The following is a 20158-nucleotide window of genomic DNA, read 5'->3' as shown; positions in this document are numbered from 1 at the left end:
CTTACCTGGTATGCCCGAGGACCTGAGTTTGGTCCCCAGAGCCATTAAGGAAAACAATAAGGTAAATAAAAAGTATTTTTAAAAAAGAATAGCAACGCTTTACTACCTAAAAATGATAGCCAACTCCAGGCTTTAGCCTTCCTGCCAGGGTAGACACTGGTTTTGTGGGGCCTAAATAATATTAGTCTTATTTTACCTCTTAAGTTTAAACAAATCTTTGTTTTGCAAATTTTACAAAACATGACCATGTGAACAAATTCCCTTCTGTTTGGCCTAAAGCTAAAGGGGTGCTCACATCTTCTGGAAAAATGGTTTTCTTTCATTGGCTAGTGACTGCCATTTCTGCAAAGTGACCTCCAGGTGGCAGTAGATTTACACAGCCGCTTTTAATCCCCACAGTCTCCAGAAATTTCCACCGTCCCCCAGCTGGCCCAGCCCGTTAATCCAACAAATTAATCTATGCTGTGATAATGGGCATAAGGAGTTCATGTGCTTCTCTTTCAATAGCATATTTTCCATTTAGTGGAAATGCTAAGAGATTGTTTTTCAAACCAGATAAAGAATGCTAATGGGGGAGTTCCAGGCACACTGTTGGATCACAGATCACTGTGGAGCTGTTTTTGAGCAGATGGATCCTTTTTCTGCTCCACAAATTGAATCCATGCCGGGCTTCTGGGTCTTATCACCTGCTCCCCACTTACCCGCAACATACAGCATAGTATTTGAACATCAATTTTGGAACTCAACTGCCTGGGTTCAAATCCAGGTACTAGAACTTACTGAAGATAGATGTTGAACTTGAACAGGACTTAAACATCTCTGAGCCTCAGTTGCCTGACTTAGGTGTATGAAAGGTAATACTGATTTAATATAATTGTTGTGGATATTATGTAAAAAAAAAGATAATAATAATAATGCATGTGAAACCCCCAAAGGATGATTGGCATGCCACAAACTCTCGCTAAGTTATTATCTTCATCATCCCATACCTTGCCTGCCTCCTTTTTCTTCACACCAAATTCTCCTGTTTTTTCTCTAATCCCTATCCCGTACTCCCAAATAAGGTGCTTCTAGAGAAACAAGGGAGGGTTAAGACCCCAGCATTGTAATAGCCAGGCCAGTTCTTCTGGGCGTAGTGTTTTCCAGACCCATGATCTCCTTGGGGCTGAATCCTGGGGACACCAAAACCTATAAAGGACCAGCCTGCAGAGAACTTGGCTCAGCATTTTTGCAGAAGGTAAACACTTTGTGGCTACCAGGAGCCCAGTAATTGCAGATTCATGTAGGGTGCAAAGGCAGGTGATAGGCAGTCATCTGGCCTAGACTGTCTACTCCTGCATCCTATTCCACACCTTTGAACCTAGTAATCTCTTTTTCCTTCTCTCCATCTGTGTGGTTACCATTACCTTCAGTCTCATCTACAGTAACAGGCAAAATGGCATATGGTCCTCAAACTTTTCAATCACCTGAGATTTTACAACTGGATTCTCAGGCTAAATCCCAAATCAATTGGATCAAGAACTCTGGGAATGCAACCAGTGCATCCAAATGATTGTATTGTGCATAGAGGTCATCTGAAGAGTTGTTCAAATGCACATTCTGGTTCAATAGGTCTGGGACAGAGTCAGAGATTCTGTCTCTCACAAGCTTCCAGGTAATACTGCTGCTGCTGGACCACAAACCAAATATGAGTAGCCAAGTTGTGGAACTGTAGTTCTCAGAATTGTTCATGTATCAGAATCATCGGGACCAAGTTGCAGGTTCAGCAGATGTGGAGAAGGCCTGATAATAAGTGGTTTTTTGTTTTGTTTTTTTGAGGTAGAGATTGAACCCAGGGGTGCTCTACCACTCACTACACACTCAGCTCTTTTTTCTTTCTTTCTTTTATCTCCCCACCCCCATTTTGAAACAAGGTCTCACTAAATTAGCTGAAGTTGCAGTTGAATTTGTGATCCTTCTGTCTCAGCCTTTTGAGTAGCTAGGATTATAGACATGCACCACCACAACCAGTGATTAACACACTCCCAGATGATGCTACACTTTGAGCAATAGAGGAATAGAAGGTGCTACACAAGCTCTGGCAAAAACAAAAACTTAAATTAAAAAAAATGAAAAGGGTTAGAGGCATAGGTCAGTGGTAGAGCACTACTGGGTTCAATCCCTAATACCACAAAACACACACACTCCCTATCAGCTTTGGGATCAATCAAGCAAGCCCTTGGTCTCCTTTTCTGGCCTAATGCAGTACTAGCTCTGTAATCGTAAAGGAGTTACTTAAGCTTTCTAAATTGTTATTTCAACATCTGTAGCTGTTCGGGGCAAGCTCAATTGGGCTAATATAAACACCTAACAGAAGGGCTGGTCTTTCAGTCCTCAGATTTGAATTTCCTGGGGGAATTTATTTTAAAAAAATGAATTTAAAATAATCCCAAGTCATTGATTTAACTGCTCTGGGGTACTGAGCATTGGAATTTTTTAAAAAGCATTATATGTGGCCAGTACTAGGACTGGCCTAGTACTGCAGCCTAATCTGCTTTGGTGTTCATAAGGATCATGGCTGGGCTCCAGGCCCCTGGTATTTCTGACTCAGTAGGTCTGGAATTAGACTGAGATTTGGCATTTCTAATAAGATTCCAGGTGGTTCTGGGATATGCTCTGGGTATTACACTAGTCCATGGCAATCAGCAAACAATGTGCAAAATTAGATTGTCAGAGAATCTTGTTTTGCTTAGGACACAACACAGGCAGCACCACCAGTTGTCCCAGGTATGCCATTATTCAAGCCCACCTTGCATAGTGGGTCTGATGGGGGTGCAGACAGATGCTCATGGGGAACTTCTTTGTAGGAAGGGCAGGAGGAACAGTTGTTTGTCCTGGAACATGGCATCATGAGAAAGAGGAGCCACATTGGCCCAGGTGACCCAGAACTTGGGAACAAGATGTGTGTGTGTGAAAGTTACAAAGAGGCCTTTGGCTCAACACAAGGAAGCATTTTTAACCTTGAGAACTGCCCTGTCTGAAAATGGCATCAGCTTCCTCTTTTGGCAACCAGGTTTCCTGTCCCTGTGTGGGAGGTATTCCAGCTGAGCTGGGGAGCTGGGGTAAGCTAGAGATGCATAAACTGGAAGGCCCCTGCATTCCTTTTTAAGTCTGAGATTGCCTCCAGTCTGCGTCCTCTGTTAATCCACAAACTTTCTATTTAGGAAGGTGACCCTCCGGAGCTTTCCCAACAGACTAGCTTTCCCCATGGTGTTTCTGCCACTTATCAGCAAGCGGTTTGCTTTCCCAGGGGAAACCCGAAGGCTACAACGCTAGATAGAGGGGCAGCAGGTGTCACCTCCTAAGCACTGTGGGGAAAGTGCTGGAGCCCTTTGGGCCCTAGATAATGGGGTTAATGGGGGCAGGTGAAGCAGGTGGGCTGCAGACGCGACACAGATCTCCAGAGGCCAACCCCTGTCCCCAAGGGAGAAGAGCGGGTAAGGGGGGGGGGGTTCCAGCCCACGCAGCTGGCCACATCAGAGCACCAAGAGAACACGAAGTCTTTATTACAGGAATTCCTATGAAACCGCTCCAAGAAAAAAACCCACACATAGGAGGAGAAAACAACAAAGCACACACACACACACACACACACACACACACACACACACACGGAGTTGCGGCTTCCTTGCGTGCACTTGGCCCCCGCGTGGGGAGGGGTCAGGGTCACAGCCCAGACCTCTTCCTCGACGCTCAGGGTCAGACCCATCTGGGCATCCCGCTGACAGCAGGCGGACTGGGGAGGGTTGCTCTTCCTCCCCAATAGAGGGCGGGCGGCCCCAGGCCAGGGCCCCTGGCACCGTGCGCTGCTTCCAAACTTGGTCACCCTCCGCTCGCGCAGTGCTGGCTGTTCTCGGGAGCTAGGGAAGCTCCGCGCCAGGAGTCGCGTAGGGGGCAGGCAGGACGAGGAGCTATCAGGCCCTCGCCATGCACACACTGTCTCTCGGCCCCTGGATGCCACCAGGGCCCAGCCAAAGATCGAAGCTCATTCCCAAACTTCCAAACCCGCGTCCCTCCTCCAATAACAGATGGCAACTCTGAAGTTCTAAGAGTCTCGTGCCTGCCCAGGCTTCCCAGCTCTCCGGAAAGGTCAGCGCGTTCCCATGTCCAGGGAGGGGCCGAAGAGACTCACGGCCTCTTTCCCCTTGGCAGTGGTTGGTGCCGGTTAAGCATTGGTAGAATCGGAGTTTCCTTCTTAGGTCATCTTCTGGACTTTAGCAAAGGGCACCCCGTGAGCCCTTCAGTCCTATAAGCTCCCACCCAGGCTGGCAGCCTCTTTGCCAACTTCATCCCTGCACACTGTCAAAGGGGGTTCACTCCTGACCACCCCCTCCCACTACTGCCACCCACCCTAAGAGTCCAGCTGGGAAGGCAGGGTCCCAGGGAGCCACCACTGTGGTGTGTGACTCCAGACTGGCTTTTATCTTCGGCCAAACTAAAGACTCTGCCCACCAAGAGTCCTCCAGCTCCGGGGGGAACCACTCTCCCCATCCCTGCTGGGTGAAGACAAGGCTGCGGGGTGGTGAGGTGGGGGTGGGGGTGGGGACCCTGCCAGCCCTCAACAGAAGCAGCTTGATGAGCCAGGCCTGGGCAGGTGACAGATTCCTCCTTGTGGTGACCCAGCACTCCTCAGACGGTGCCTGATTGACTGTCCAGGGCTCTCCTACACCAAACTCTGTACAGAGTTGTGTAGAGGATCAGGAAAAAGATGGGATGCAGGAGACCTTGGGAAGAAAGGGCATGAGTGCCCAAAGGGAGCAGGGGATGGGGGTAAACCAGGCAGCCCATGGCCTGGCAGGAGAAATGGGGAAGAGAGAGGGGCAGAAGCTCTACCTGCAGGCCAGAGCGCCTCTGGTAGGATTATCCTACCCTTTCCCAAACTCCAACCTAAGCCATCTGCTGGGATTTTTTTTTTTCTTTTCTTTTTTTTTTTTTTTTTAAAGAAAGGTTGGTTCCTGCATTCCCCATTGCCCAGAGAAAAGCCTGGCCACAAAAGGGTCTGTGACCAGCTGCTGGCTTAAGGGGCCCCAGGTCCCCCCTCCAATAACAGATGGCAACTCCGAAGTTCTAAGTCCCATGAAAAGTGGCAGTGGCTGGGCTGGACTGTGGCCGGAGAACCACTGGGCCTCGGTATGCAAGCACCATCTGTCCGGCTGCAGCTGGGCCCTTCAGCTGGGTGCCGGTGTTGCTCTCGCTGTCCCCACCGGGTCAGAGCATCTCTGGCAAGGAGGAGCTGCTGGCATCTGGCAGGGAAAAAGGATGGATAAAGTCTCTTTCAAAGACGCCCCCTGGTCTTTCTTGGTCTCTAGTTCCTGAGGAGTGAGTCTGGGGTAGAAACAACCAAACACAGCAGCTCCTTTCTTTCTCCAGGGCCTCTGGATCGACCTGGAACTCTGCCTGGGGTCATTCCCGCACCCAAATTCCTAGAAATTGCACAACTGTAGCTAGTGATTGGGTGGAAATATGGGACAGGGAGGACAGAGCTGTATGGGAAAGGCTCAGAGGTAGGAAACTGTCTGACTCATTTTGTGATACACTGGTAGCTCGGGTGAGCTAGACCATAGGGTCCTGGAGGGGCAGAAATGTAAACTGGGGTCAGAATTTGGTGGGCCCCAGACATTGGGCTGAGGAGGTCATACGACTGTGCCCAGAAGATTCACTCAAAGGCAAGGGAGAAATGGAACCAAAGGGATTTTTGGTGATGGGATGAAGAGAGGTGGAGCAGCAAAGAGACCAGGGCTGCTAAGTGGATGATGTGTCTAGCAGAGCAGTGATGGGAGGAATGGGGAAGAGAAATGGGATGGCCAGGTCAGAAGGAGAGACTCTGGCTTTCAGAGAGTTGACATCCAGGGCTGGAAAGATAATCAAGGGTGCAGCTGAGGATACAGAGCAGATCTGGAGGAGTAACTGTGCTGGAGATTCCGATTTTGAAGCCAACTGCACACAAGTATTGCTGATGCTGTAAAAGAGGACGGTGGTGCTGCCAGAGAGTGGGGAGGGAGAAGGCTGAAGAGGGTCAAGGATAGAGCAACAAGTGGGTATTTAGGGAGTGGGAGGAGCAACAGAAGCCTGGCAGGGAGGAATGAGAGCCAGGGCTCCCCAGGGTTACCAGAGCCCAGGGAAGGTTTCAGGAAGGACTGTGGGCACATAGTGTAGACGTGGGCACACAGTGTAGATGTGTGCACACCAGAAGAATTCAGGACAGGATGGGGAAAGGGTGGAGGAGGCAGAAGTAAATGGATGCAGGGCGAGGGGCTGAAAGGGGCAGATGTGCTCAAGTCCTACAGGAGGGGTCTGCATTCTCTGTTCATTCCCAGAGAGGCGCACAGGGAGACAGGAGAAACAGTCTGGGACCAGTGGGCGGCAGCCACCACAGACCCCAGATCATCCAACCCAAGCAGGGGACTGGACATAGTTAGGGCAGAGGGGGGTGGCACCTAGATTTTCTTCAACTGTCTTCTCAGTGTGCCACGTGTGTCCTGGTCTATCTTCTCAACTGGGCTAGAAACTATTCAAGGTCAAAAGCTGATTTTGTTTTCCTAGCATCTGTCAAAGGCAGGTATGATTACCTTTTGTCAAATGAATAAAGAGCTAAATAAAAGAAATGCCAAAGACGGGTTTGTATGCAGAAGCCCATATCCCCAGCCACCACACGAGGGAAGAGACCCAGGATCTGCACTACCCAGCTACTTGAACCCAGCACCTCTGGACCCTTGGGAAGACAGGGGGTGTAGGGTGTGGTGGGTTCTGCCCTTGGGCAGTCCCAGGCAGCTGTGGCTCCAGGACTTACCTCTTACTGTCCTTCTCTCAGGGCTTCTTCCACCTTGGGCACCTCCTGCCGCTTTCCCCGAAAGTCTTCATCTAAAATGCAGAGGGACTGCCTCATCATCCACCCTGCAGGCCTCACTCAGGATGTCCCCAGGATGCACAAGAGAGCGACCCTGACTCATTCTGCCCCCTCTGTCTGATGGGACCCGTGCTAATTCCCGGGTGGCCAGTGCTTGGGTCTGATGAAAGAGGCAACACGACACCCGGGGGTTGGTCTGACTCATCACTGAGCTCAGACCTTGGACAAGTTCTTTCCTCTTCTTTGGGCCTCACTTTCCTTATCCATAAAATGGGATGGGGAAGTTGGACTATCTAGATGACCTCCAAGGTCCTCTAGTCCTTCTTTCTAAGGCCCAATGGCATGAGGTTCAGCTATGTGCAGCCTGTAGGGTCTGAGGCAGGGTCCTCTGGCCCCTGTGGCATTTGGAAGGGACTTAGTGAAAGCTGAAAAGTCTGTGGGCCCTCAGACTAAAGCTGCCTAGTGCTCGGTTCTTCATGTGGGCAGTCCTGTCTTTCCCTCACACTCTGGAAATACTGCCCAGAATATTCCAGTGCCTGGTGCTTTGTGCTATAGGTAGAGACAGGTGGAAGAGGGGCTGGATCCCCTTTCAGGGACTGTAACAAGGGGCAGGCATTGTGTACCACCCTTCTTTGGATCACCTGCCCACCAACTTTTGATGTGTCTGTCCCCTGGTTGGGTGCCTCCTCCCTGACATGGAACACCCAGGCTCCTCTTGTAGGGTCACCCAGCACAGGCAAGACAGAGCTTAAGGGTCCCCTCCCTGCCTCACCACAAGCATGGCCCTCCACGTCTTCCAGAAGATTAGCTGTTGATGCAGCAGCCCCCAGCCTGTCCAGCTGTTCAGGAACACAGTCCCAGAGATGACAAGTACTGCCACACCCCATCCCATCCCCAAACCCCAGAGGCTTATACCTATCTCTCCTACCCCACAACACCCCAATACTGCTAGTTCCTTTCTTGGGCGTCAGCTGAGCAACCAGGCCCCAACCCTCTCATTTTGTTCCCATCCCTGGGAACAGGAGAGCAACTTTCTCTCTGCTCCCCTTTTGCTGTTTAGCTTTTAATATCCTGGGCCCTGTTTCACAAGAAAGGATGGGAGTTTAGGTAAAAATGTGGAAAAAATTTTTTCTTTTCCCCCTAGTACTAGGGATTGAACCCAGGGACACTTTACCACTGTGCTACCTCCCTGCTCCTTTTAGACAAGGTCTATGTTAAGTTGCCCAGACTGAGCTTGAACTTGTGATCCTCCTGACTTAGCTTCCCAATTCATTGGGATTGCAGGTATGTGCCATCATGTCTGGCTTGAATTACTTAATTTCTACTCAAGGAACCAAAAGTGAGAAGGCAACTAAGATGAGGACACAGGAGGACTGTGGACCAGTTCAACTAGAGAAATTAGGAAAAGGTTTGCTCATTTCAAATGAACTCAGTGATTCAATTTTTCTCCCAAGGAGAACTTTCCACAGAGGGAAGCCCAAAGCCACTCCCCCACTCCCCATGTCTGGCCCCTGGTGTTCCAAGTGATGGGCAGCCAGCTGGCGGCCTGGCTCCCAGAGCCAAAGGGAGGCTACAAAGCCAGGGCCCACTCCTGGGGAGGACAGAGCCTGGGGGAGTCCAGCTGGGGTCTCAATCAGGGCCTTTGGCATCCACCACACCACCCAGAGCCAGGCTGGAAGGATACGATGGATGCTTCGGCAAGTGCTTCCTCTTGGACTTCCTCATTTTGGTCTTCTCGGAGAAGGCCCGGGCCAGTTCAAACAGCTTCCTCCGGGTGGCTGGGGCAGAGAGACCTGTGAGCTGTTTTTTTCTCTTGGCATCCAGACCACCATATGGTCTCCCCCCAGGGAGGCCAGGCAACACCAGCCCCCCCCCGCCCCCCCCCGCCCCCCCCCCCCGCTGGGGTGGGGGTGGAAGCTGGAGAGAGGGAGGTGACAAGAATCCCAGACAGGAATGCCACCTCAGGAGCAAGGCTGCCATCCCAGGTCTGCCTGCAGGGGCAGCACAGGCCACCAAGAAACAGGCCCGGGCCAGCCAGCAGTCCAAGATCCGGGTATTCCTGCCCTGGCTTTGACAGACAGCCACGCATCTTGGCTTTCTTTTCTGCCCGCGCGGCCCCTGCGCCTGCCTTTCCACCCTCCCCTAGCCATCACCAGAGTCGGTCCTGGAATTTCCATGACTAATCCGAGATTTTCCTTGAAATAGAGCCTGAAAGAATCTTCATTCACACGGGATGTGGGTCTGTATGGTGGGGAGGTGAGGGACATGGGGACATTCAAGATTGGCAGGACTTTGTGGAACAAGGTCTAAAGGCCTCCCACTGCCACAGAAAGTGGGCTTAGGAAGGGCCTCCCGTGCCCCGCCCCCCCATCAGACCCAGCCAAGTGGCCGGCCGCCAGCCACAGAGAATGTGAACAGTGACACCGGGTGAGGGGATGCGCAGCACATTATTTTTCTGCAGACAGCTGGCTCAAGAGGATTTAAACTTAATTTGTCTCTAGACTCAGCTGTAGAGGGAAGTGAGGTAGGAAGGCTGAGAGAGCCAGGCTGCGATTAAAATGTCACTTCAGTTCACCAAGAGTCAGCAGCACTAAAAATTCTGGTGGGGGCTCCTTCCCTCCCATTAGGCCACAGGGCCTGCCTCCAAAGAGCTGGAGATGGGAGGGGACGTGGGCTAGACTCACATTTTCCCATGTGCTTCAACTTGTCCCTGAATAAGGCATCTTCAGACACAGCAGGGTTGGCATCACTGGTTCCTGGAAGGAGGAGACATGCTGAGGAATGGGCCCCCTTGGGTTTCTCAGGTCCCACTGGAGAGGGAGAGCAAGCTGCTACCAAGGCCCTGTAGCTGTGGGTCAGGGCTATTGCAGCCCTATCCTTCCATTTTAGCAATGATGCAGGTTTCTTCCTTACCCAGGAGGGAGTTTAAAGCAAGGAGGATTTGGGGGGTTCTCCTTTCTCCGTGTAAGCCGTGTTTTTCCTCCTCTGTGAAAATGGGGGTACTCATGGTCTGCTGTATGTATGGAGAGCCAGATGAAACAGGGTCCTGACTATCCACTTCTCTGACAAATTCCATACTGTGAAGTCATGTTGGAAGTCTGAAATGAGCAGTGGGGGATGTTTACACTATGGGGGTCACCCAGCATTGCAAACTGGGCTGCCACTGCACACATTCAGCAGCTAACTGGGGGACTGCCTGAATCCTGACTTGGGTATGAGTCAAAGGAGAAAGAGCACAGCCCAGAGTGCCTGGGGAGATTCCTTTTGTCCTTCCAGAGTCAGCCTCTCCAGGACTCCCTCCCAGACACTTAGCAGGAAGGTGAATAGGGTTTGGCCAAGTTCGGAACTCAGCTACCCCTCAGAGATGCCCACTCACTCAGGTACCACTTGGGTCTCCCACAGTCCTTCTAAGCCACTGTTCTCCATCCTGCAACCTGGCTAATCCCAAGTCACCTTGCCTGCTAAGTCCCCTTTGAATCATTCTGATCCATCTCAGCAGCTCTGGTTTCTCTAGTTAATTCGGGATCAAGGACAAGAGGCTCCGTGAAAACTCCCAGATGCGCATCTGGTGGGGCCTAAGCTCCTAAACTGTTGCTTATGAATCAGTTCCGTGGGATTTTCTCTCTCCAAGCTGGGATCAGCTGAGCCCCACCCCCACCCCATTCCTGCACGCCCCACTCTACTGTGCCACGGAAGGTCTGTTCAGGCAAAAGCTGCTGAGGCTTTCTGTGAGGCAGGCAGTTTGTGGATGTGTGTGGAGCGGGGGTAGTGACTGACTAGGGGCCACTGTGTTCACAGGCACGGCATCTAGCTGTTGGGTGTGAAGGCAGGGCACTGGGCCTCAGCCCCACCTTCCTAGCTCCAGCTCAACCCTCTAGTCTGTGGATCCTGGCAGCACGGCTGCCCAGGCCCTCGTCCCCCTCAGCGTCAGGCCTCCTGAGCAGTAGGGCCTGGCCCTCTTTGAGGCAATTCCTACTTCTCAACCACCTTATACTCCAAACTCAAAATTTTCTTCCTTCAACACCAAGGGCATATATTTCCCAAATACTTAATAAATGAATGAATGAACCCTTCCCAGGTTAACCTTGCCCTCCTTCTTGGCGTACATTTGCTGTAATCGATAACATGTCCTAGCCTTGCTGGTTTGCTCCACCTATCTCTTGGACATACCTCCTTACAAGACCATAAGCTCCTCCAGGGCAGATACCAAGCCTTAGAATAAGGCTGAATGGAGTGGGGCAGTCTGGGGTTGTGGCTTAGCGATAGAGAGCTTGCCTAGCACATGCGAGGACCTGGGTTCGATCCTCAGCACCACATTAAAAAATAAATTAAATAAAGGTATTGTGTCCAACTACAACTAAGAAATAAATATTTTTTAAAAAAGAATAAGTTTGGATCTTTCCCACACCCACTTGCTACCAAGGGACATTATGTGGAGTAGCATGTCCTCTGGAAGACACGCTCCAAGAATTAATTGGGAGTTCAGACAACCCATGTCACTCCCACAGCCCCTGGGTTAGTAAAGACCCAGGGCTGTTCAGTGAAGGGGACATCTCACTCCATGGCCCATGTGGAGGTGCAGCCAGAGTCATCCCCTCCAGCCTGCTGAGGGGCCTCAGGTCCCTTCCTGGGTCTATTTCCTCATCCTCCCCCAAACTCCAAATATTCAAGGCAAAGTTGGGGTGTAAGTCCTCCCCCCACACACACCCCCTCCAGGCTTCCCTCTCAGGAAGGCAAGGTTACCTGGGACTGAAGAGGGAAAGCCAAAGTCGTTTCCGACAGCCACGCTGCTGGATTTGGATTTCTGGGACTCATATTTCAATCGATCTGGAAAAGGACCACGTTCCTGTCAGGGCAGTTAGCTCCTGGGCTCTCCAAGGCATGCTGAGGCGACAGAGGCTGAACCCCCCAAATCACACACAAGGGCACACAAGAACACAAAATGTGCAAGCACACAACATGTTCCCACTCTTAAAGAACCAGAGACAGTGGGTTGGGGTTGTAGCTCAGTGGTAGAGCCCTTGCCTGGTATGTGTGAGGCACTGGGTTTGATTCTCAGCACCACATATAAATAAATGAATAAAATAAAGGTCCATCAACACCTAAAAATATATTAAAAAAAAAAAGAACCAGTGATAAGCCAGGTGTGGTGGCACATACCTATCATCCCAGCTAATTGGGAGGCTGAGGCAGGAGAATTACAAGTTGCCAGTAACTTAGTGAGACCCTGTCTCAAAATAAAATTAAAGGACTGAGGGGGTAGCTCAGTGGTAAAGCATCCCTGGGCTCAGTACCACAAAAAGGAAAAAAAAAAAAAAAAGAACCAGCAATAATAGAAACTGCGGTCGACAACCATTTGGAATGTGACAATGTCAGAATTCAAAGGTCCTTGAGATGGTAGAGTCCAATGCCCCTAATATGAAAGAAAAGGCCCTGAGGCCTCCACCAGCTTGGCTGAGGAGCCAGGGCCAGCCTTCAGAACCGGTGTTCTGACGGCACAACTTGCTCCTCCTTCACCGACATGGGTCAGTCACACACACAAACATACACTCCCACACTGTGACCCTCACAAGACTACTTCCACAGCCCTTTCTTTATATGTCACCCTAAACACCATGCTATCCTGAAAGGATAAGGCAGCCAGGCTGGGGAGCAGGGCACCCCACCCACCAAACACCCTAATGTGCTAATGTCCTTCGTTCACAGAGCCTCCTACTCTGGCACCCATGGAACCAGTCACTCTGTTCCTGGGGCTCCAGACCCCTCATGTCTGCCCTGTGGCTGGGGCTTGGTGAGAAAGGCAGTGCTCTCGTCCCCGCTGCTGAATACACAGCGGATGTGCAAGGGGAGGGAGAGGCCTACGTGGGCACACCCCTCTCCTCTGAGTCCCAAGGTTCCCCAGGCCTCTGGAGGCAGAATTCCGGCCTCCCCCACGATAACGTGATGAAGGCTGTGCCTCATCAGCACAGAAAGCACCTGGCACCTTGGTCTCCATCCAAGCCCTTCCTGAGCCCCAAGGCTAAAGCCTTCGGTGCCTCGGCAGTGCCCACCTCTCTCCAGGGCGAGGAGGAAGTCACGGTTGCGCTGCAGCTCCTTCATGAACTCCTCATTCTGCAGGAAGAGCGCAATCCTCTCGTCTTCCAGGTACTGCTTCCAGCGGCTGTCCTGGGCCCCAGGCCCAGCCACGGAGGGAGGGCCTCCCTCTCCACTCACAGGCTTGGAGCCCCCGGGGTTACCCTGAGGAGAGGGCGAACATGCTGAATGCCCACTGACACATGTCCTTTCCCAGGATCCTCCAGCCCCACACCTCCCAACGGGACCTAATGGTCAGTCAAAATCCACAGGAACAGGTCAGAGCCCTTTCTGCTATGGAAGCAGAATGGTTTAAAAATGACTTTTCCTCCTAACCTTGGACCACCTCGTTCCTTCATCCACAACCTGAGTAGTCCTGAAAAGGATCTGCTGTTCAACAGCCCACCCAGGAACTCTCCAACTCAAACCTCTTCTGCACCATCCGCCTCAAGGTGAGACCCACCCACCACAGGGGCACCTTGAGACGTGCGAACACCTGGGGAGAAGCTGCCCCTGGGCCTTTCCCAAGAAAGGGGAGGGAGATACCTTGGCCCTCTGCCATTGACTGCCAATGGCTGTAGCCAGAAAGCCTCGCAAGCTCTCTCCCTCCCTGGGTCAAACAGGAAACCTCCTGGCCCAGACAGGAAGTGAGGCTTTTGGTCCAGAGTTCTTTTCCTACAAACCCAAGGCAACAGAAATATCTCAGCCTGGGCTTAAAAACTAGGAAGCAAAACTGGCCAGCACAAATTGTGTGGGCAAAGAGAGACACTGGACAGGCTGGGGGCATGGAGGGTGGAGACAGATCATTACCTGTATGCTATCCAGCTGCTGGGGCAAGATGCGGAGAAAGTCATCAGGGAGGTTGCCCAGCAGTGGCGGGTTCCAGTTCCGATAGCGCCTCTGGCTTGCGGAGGGTCCAGAGCAGAGTACGTCAATCCTGGAGAATGGGAGGTGAGGGAGCAGTGAGGCCTAGCGACAGGGGCCCTAGCCCACCATAACAGATCCTCAAGCAGGTGGGATCCTAATCAGAGATTCCAGCACCTTCCACTGCCTCAGAACAAAGCTGGTACTCTTTCTCTCATCAGTAGCCTCAACTGACTCCCAGGCTGTGGCTGGCAGTCATTGCTCTCCAGTCACTCAGTGACTTCACAGTCCTAATGCAGATATTGTGTGCATTAAGTGTGCTTCTGTGAATGGTTCCTAGAGAGGCAGGAGTTCTACCCTTCTGTGCTTATATCCCTAGCATCTTACACAGTGCCCAGCTCTGGGTAACAGGTATGGTCCAAATGAATAGATGCAAAAGCCACGGCTTGCCTGCTCCTTGGTTTGTTGGGGAGGGGAGACTCCAGAACCCCCAGGGACGGGGGAGGGGGGGGGAAGCAGATCTGAGCTCCCATTCTGGCTCAGCCACAAGCCAGCAGGGTAGTCAAAACTCATGAGCTAGTTCTTGAACAACTTTCTGAGAAGTTGGAGATGCCAGTGGAAGATTCTTGTTCCCAGGGACGCTCAGAGGCCACTATTCCTAAGCAAGGTGTGTGGCGGGAGGTCTGTGCCAGGGCAGAGGCCAGCGGAGAGGCAGGGGGCATGAGAGGAAGAGAGACGAGGCCAGCGGCCTCCCTGACCCCCAGCCTCCTGCTCTGACGCCCATGCCTGAGGGCAGCCTGGAGCCGGGCCAGGAGCTCCCCACAGCTCTTCGGCAGCCTGCAGCGTGGCAACCGCAGGACACGTGTTCTGCTGAATCAGGGAAATGACACACTGCGAAGGGCTCGCTCGCTCGCTGGGGCTGGGGCCTGGCTTTGATTTGGCCTCCAGCTCCAGGAATCCCGCCCGCCCCCTCACTGGAGGGGAGCTTTTCCGGGCTGCAGCTGACTGTGGAAATAACTTCCTTTCCTTTTCTATTTTGGGCGGGTGGCCGGCGGGGGCAGGGGAGGGCGGGGGCGGCAGCAGACAGATAGCCAGCTGCTAAGTGCTCGGTGGAGCTCGGTGCGCTCAGCCGGGAGCCAAGGGAACCCAGAGCGCCGCGCCGTCCACCCTCTCGCTGCACCGGCGGCGGTGAGGGAAGCCTCAGGGAGGAACCCGCATCCTAACCGGGACTCCCCTTGCTAGGCCAGGATTCCTTCTACATCACTCCACCACCGTCTGCCCCGGGGGCAGAAGCTCCATTTCCTTCCCCAGTCCTGAAAGGCAGGGAGAGGATGCCCCATCTCTCAGGGCCTGGAAGGCCACCTCCAGCCACAGCGGACAGAAATCCTCTCTGGGGTCATTTCCCTTCCTTGGGTCTCAGGATCTTCATCTGGAACACAGGTGCCCAGCCCTAACTCAACCACACCTCCAAGTCATCCAGGAAAGCTGCAGGGGGAAAGCCCAGAGTTCTATCTGGACCCCCTTCCCCAGCCCTTTGTTACTAAGATATCCAAATGGGGTGGGGGGCGTGGTCAAGGTGGAGGACCCCTGTATTGTTTTCCTTGTTGGGGTCCTGGAGGAAGGACAGACCAGCCCCCTCCTGGCCCTGGCCCTAGCAGAGATGAGGTCAGCCCATAACTGCTGGGTTGGGGAGGTGGGGGCATGGGCAGCCCAGGCAACGCCACTGTGGTCAGAAAGGAATGTCAGAAATGAGCTGAGAGGCAAATGAATAACTTCCAAGGCTGTAATTTCAGTGGAAAAACAACAGGCAGCAGCCTGTGTGGTGGGGTCCCCTGGGCTCCAGAGACTTGCAGATAGATGGAAGGAAGGACAGGCGAGGGGGAGGGGAAGGAGACTGAGGCTGGGGAAGATCTCCTGGTGCTGAACCTCTAGTCCCCAAAACTAGACACCCCCCACATACACATTCCAGGTTAACTCACAAAAAGTCAAACCTGGCTGAGAAGGATTGCCAAGACTCGTCTCCCTGGCAGGGTTTTGGATGAAGCTGTACACTGAGGTGCATAGTGCCTATGCCAGGACAGAGAGGTCGTCCAGGCAAAACCAGGGTGCAGGGCTCTGGGCATTCCAGGCTTGCTCCCCTGGATGGCCCTGCCTCTCTGGGTCCAGCAAAGCAATATTCAAGCTCCCAAACTCCACCCCATCCACAGGCTCTTAGGTACCCAGTGACAAGGTGGCAGAAGGGAGCCAGACCATTTGCCTCTGAAAGTCTGATCTCCCTCAGAGCCAGGGGGAGATTCCTAAAACACAAAACTGGACCACACACCACTCTTCAGCTGAGACCCTTTCAGGGGCTCCCCACGGCTACAGGTAAAACGAAAGCTCCTTAGAAGGCCAGGAGGCCCCTAAGATCTGCTGGCTGGCCTCTGCAGGCTCATCCAGCCATGTGACACTTCCAGGAGTTCCCTACACCCCCTCTTCCCTGCCTCCAAGCCTGAGCTGTTTTCTTTTTCATCAGGCTAGGGCCAAAGTGAGTGGCCTCGGGTCATAGCTTGAATTGCAGTTCTTTCAGGCAGCCTTTCCACCCTGTTTCGGTGGCTCCCCTGGAATCTGCTCTCTTATGGGGTAAAGGGACAGACCCACCCAGATCCATCCACTGACTCCTCACCTCCCACCCCAGCACAGCCTGCAGTTTCTGGGTATCACTTGTGATAGACCCCATCTCTGCTCTTATCCCTAACTCAAAACACCAGCTATTCCCCACCCTATAACTTCCTACCACTCCATCAGTTCTCTAAGCTACAGTCAGAGAATTCTCATTAGGGAGGCAACGGCACACAGCAGTAAAGAGTAAGTAGCTTTGAAGTCAGAAAGAAATGATCAGGGCACAGTGGCACAGGTCTGCAATCCCACCCAGCTACTGGGGAGGCTGAGACAGGTGGATTACAAATTCAAGGCCATCTTGGGCAACTTAGTGAAGCCCTGCCCCAAAATAAAATCAAATAGAACAATTTGAATCCCAACCTTGAGTCTTGGGGAAGTTTATTAAGTCTCTCTGAGGCTTAGTTTCCCTCTCTGTAAAATGAGGGTAATGACAGTGCCCACCTTCTACGTAGTTAGGTAAAAGAACGATACCTGTTCTTATTAGCTGTGCCTGTACAATAACACAAGTTCTCCACCACTGGTCTGGGGTTCCCAAGATCCCCAGACGGGAAGATCCACTGTGGCAAGTCGCCTTTCCTCCTCCCCCACTCCCACCCCCTGCATTATTCTAAGGAACAGCAGCCTGAGGTCCAAGAGACAACATCTGGGCTCCAGGAAGCCCACCACAAACATGGAGCCCAGAAAAACAGGGTCCTTGGGCTGGGGATGTGGCTCAAGCGGTAGCGCGCTCGCCTGGCATGCGTGCGGCCCGGGTTCGATCCTCAGCACCACATACAAACAAAGATGTTGTGTCCGCTGAGAATTAAAATAAATAAACATTATAAAAAAAAAAAAAAAAGAAAAACAGGGTCCTAGACCCATGGGACCCTGTTGGTAGCCTACTTCATTTTAAGCTTCCAAATCACAAGCTCAAACCTGGAAGAAGTCTCCAGGGACCCCGAAGACTACTCTCCTACCTCCAGTTATCAAACTGTCCGAGAAAGGGAGACATGCTCCTATTGCTTAAAAATCCCCACAACACCCCTTCCCTGGGATGACAAACCAACAGCCATTCTATCAGTGACTGATGACTAGTTGGGGGTGCTGTGTTGAGGAGGATGCTAAGGTTCTGTCTTGACTCAGCAGGAAAGTACATAGTAATTAATTAGTAATATTTCTATGAGCCAGGTGTGGTGGCACATGCCTCAGCTACTAGGGAGGCTGAGGCAGGTAAAAGTTGAGGCCAGCTTGGGCAACTCAGCAAGACTCTGCCTCAAATTAAATTAAAAAGGGCAGCACTTGCCTAGCATTCATGAGGCCCGAGTTCAATCCCCAGTATTGGGGGTGGGAGGAAGTAATATTTTCAAGGGCTCCAGAAGGGAAGTGTCAATATGTGATTCGTGTGCTCTCCCTTCCTACTCTGCATGTACCTTGAGAATAAACTCCCAGAAAGCAGAGGTTAAGCCATACTTAATTGTGTCCCAAATAGTAGGGGACATGCTACCTAGCCTAGACTAGGAATTAAGTAAATGTTTGCTTATACAATCCTTTTTTTTTTTTTTTTTAAAGAAAGAGTGAGAGAGAGGGAGAGAGTGGGAGAGAGAGAGAGAATTTTAATATTTATTTTTTAGTATTTGGCTGACACAACATCTTAGTTTGTATGTGGTGCTGAGGATCAAACCCGGGTCGCACGCATGCTAGGCGAGCACGCTGCCGCTTGAGCCACATCCCCAGCCCAACTTATACAATCCTTATACTTGGAAAGTTCTCCTTGGTATCTAGCTACAATGTTTCTTGCCTGTCCTTGGTGGATTAATATACTGAGAGGCCCAGTCAAGCTTCCCTGTCCCTTCCCTGCTCCCCTGCACTCAGACAAGCTGGATTCTCACCGGGGAGGTGGAGTGGGGGGAGCGAGAGGGTAAGGCCTGTCGAACATGTGCATGTGGTAGGCCGGCGGGGAGTACACAGGCGGGGGCTCTTCATCGGAGCTATCAGGTTCCAAAGTCCTTTCCAAGATCTAAATCAGAGACAACAGAGAAAGAAATATTAATAATCCTTCCCTGAATTTAAATGGCATTCAGACAAAACCAAGAGTGGGTGAGGACTGCTTATAAGGAACTCTGTGTATTGCTGGTGGGAGCGTGAATTGATCCCACCACTTCTTTGGAAAACTGGCCTTATCTGCTAGAGCTGGACACACGGCTACCCCTGCCCCTACTATCCCAGGATCCTCAGCAGACATGAAAGTACATGTACCCAAAGGCCAGGTCAGAGCGGCACTAGCCATCCAAGTCAGGTTCAAGAACTGGAAAAACACACACAGAAGTTACAGCAGCAAGAACTCTGTGAGGTGGCTAAGGAGGGGAAAGGGCACCAGGGGACTCCCAGGGGCACTTAACCACTGAGCCACAGCCACAGCCTATTTTGTTTTCTTCTTTCTTTCTTTCTCTTTCTTTCTTTCTTTCTTTCTCTTTCTTTCTTTCTTTCTTTTTCTTCTTTTTTCTTTTTTAATTTTGAGACAAGTTCTCAAAAGCTTGCTAAGTTGCTGAGGCTGGCTTTGAACTCAGTCCTCCTGCCTCAGCCTCTCAAGCCTCTGGGATTACAGGTATGTGCCACTGCACCCCAAGTTGATGATGTTTCTTGATCTAGACTTCACAGAGTTGCTGCGTGCTGGAACTTTATATCCTCTTCTTCTTCTTAATTCTTCCTTTTTTTTTTTTTTTTGGTACCAGGGATTGAACTCAGGAGCACTCTGCCACTGAGCTACATCCCCAGTCCTTTTTTGTATTTTATTTAGAGACAGGGTCTCACTGAGTTGCTTAGTGCCTCACCATTACTGAAGCTGGCTTGGAACTCTTGATCTTCCTATCTCAGCCTCCCGAGCCCCTGGGATAGTAGGCGTGCACCACTGCACCCTGCCCTGTATCCTCTTCTTATGCATGTGCTGTGTGTCTTTTGATGAGAACATCATTCACATCCTTCTCAAAGTACTTCCACATCTGTTATCTTAACCTCAGATTATGACACCCACTTTATAAATGAGGAAACTGAGGCCCAGGTTGACTAAATGACATAACAAAAGCTACCCATGAATCTTCAACTTGGATCATGGACTCCACAGCCAGAATCTGAACACCCAGGTTGAATTCCCAGGATGGACAGCGCCCAGATGCCTGCTCTCCCTTTGAACTCTTCTCTTTATCCAGGAGTGAGAAAGAGGGCAGGAAAAGGCCCAGGGTTGGGCAAAGGCTGGGTTCTGTTACACAGACTGACCCAGACCTTACCCCTGAGGTCCACAGAGGCATTTGGGGCAGATCCCTCAGCATACACCCCAACTGGCTACTCCTCAGCCTCCTGCTCCTCTCTCTTCCTCCTGCTAGCTCTTTTTTCATCTCCTCCAAGACCAAGGAAACTGGGAAGGGCTCTGAGGCTGTGAATCAGCCCAGAATCGCCAGGCCTCACATTTACCTCCAAGTGAGTTTGCAGAAGTCATCCGTAAAGCGGCCTCTGTTTCTGCCTCTGCAGGTCTGGGCTGGGCTGCACTGGCTGGCACATCTCTACTCTAGACCAGCCATGTTCTGCACGCGGAGCCTCACAGGGACACCTTGGCAGCGAGCATGCATATGTGAGCACGCACACACACTGCAGTGCTGTGCGCGCACACAGCCAGACTGACCCAAGGCGGCCTCCACCCTG

At 51.8% G+C, this 20158-nt stretch overlaps 1 protein-coding gene across 2 annotated transcripts in view; it reads right to left on the bottom strand.

The window, feature by feature from the left end:
* Positions 1-3522: 3522 nt before the first annotated feature.
* Cuedc1 (CUE domain containing 1) overlaps positions 3523-20158 on the bottom strand; it is a 79983-nt gene continuing 63347 nt past the window's right edge. For both annotated transcript variants that reach the window (XM_026407319.2, XM_026407320.2), the window contains exons 3-11: positions 18352-18479; positions 13769-13895; positions 12937-13123; positions 11630-11713; positions 9571-9642; positions 8571-8664; positions 7659-7717; positions 6830-6900; positions 3523-5282 (exon numbers count right to left, since the gene is read on the bottom strand). In XM_026407319.2, coding sequence (XP_026263104.1) covers positions 6833-6900; positions 7659-7717; positions 8571-8664; positions 9571-9642; positions 11630-11713; positions 12937-13123; positions 13769-13895; positions 18352-18479 — 819 coding nt within the window. In that variant the 3' untranslated portion in view covers positions 3523-5282; positions 6830-6832. The remainder of the gene's footprint in view (positions 5283-6829; positions 6901-7658; positions 7718-8570; positions 8665-9570; positions 9643-11629; positions 11714-12936; positions 13124-13768; positions 13896-18351; positions 18480-20158) is intronic.

Source organism: Urocitellus parryii, chromosome 7 (assembly GCF_045843805.1).
Source record: "Urocitellus parryii isolate mUroPar1 chromosome 7, mUroPar1.hap1, whole genome shotgun sequence".
NCBI lineage: Eukaryota > Metazoa > Chordata > Mammalia > Rodentia > Sciuridae > Urocitellus > Urocitellus parryii.
Note: the sequence above shows the minus strand (reverse complement) of the source record. Positions and strands in the feature narration are given on the sequence as shown.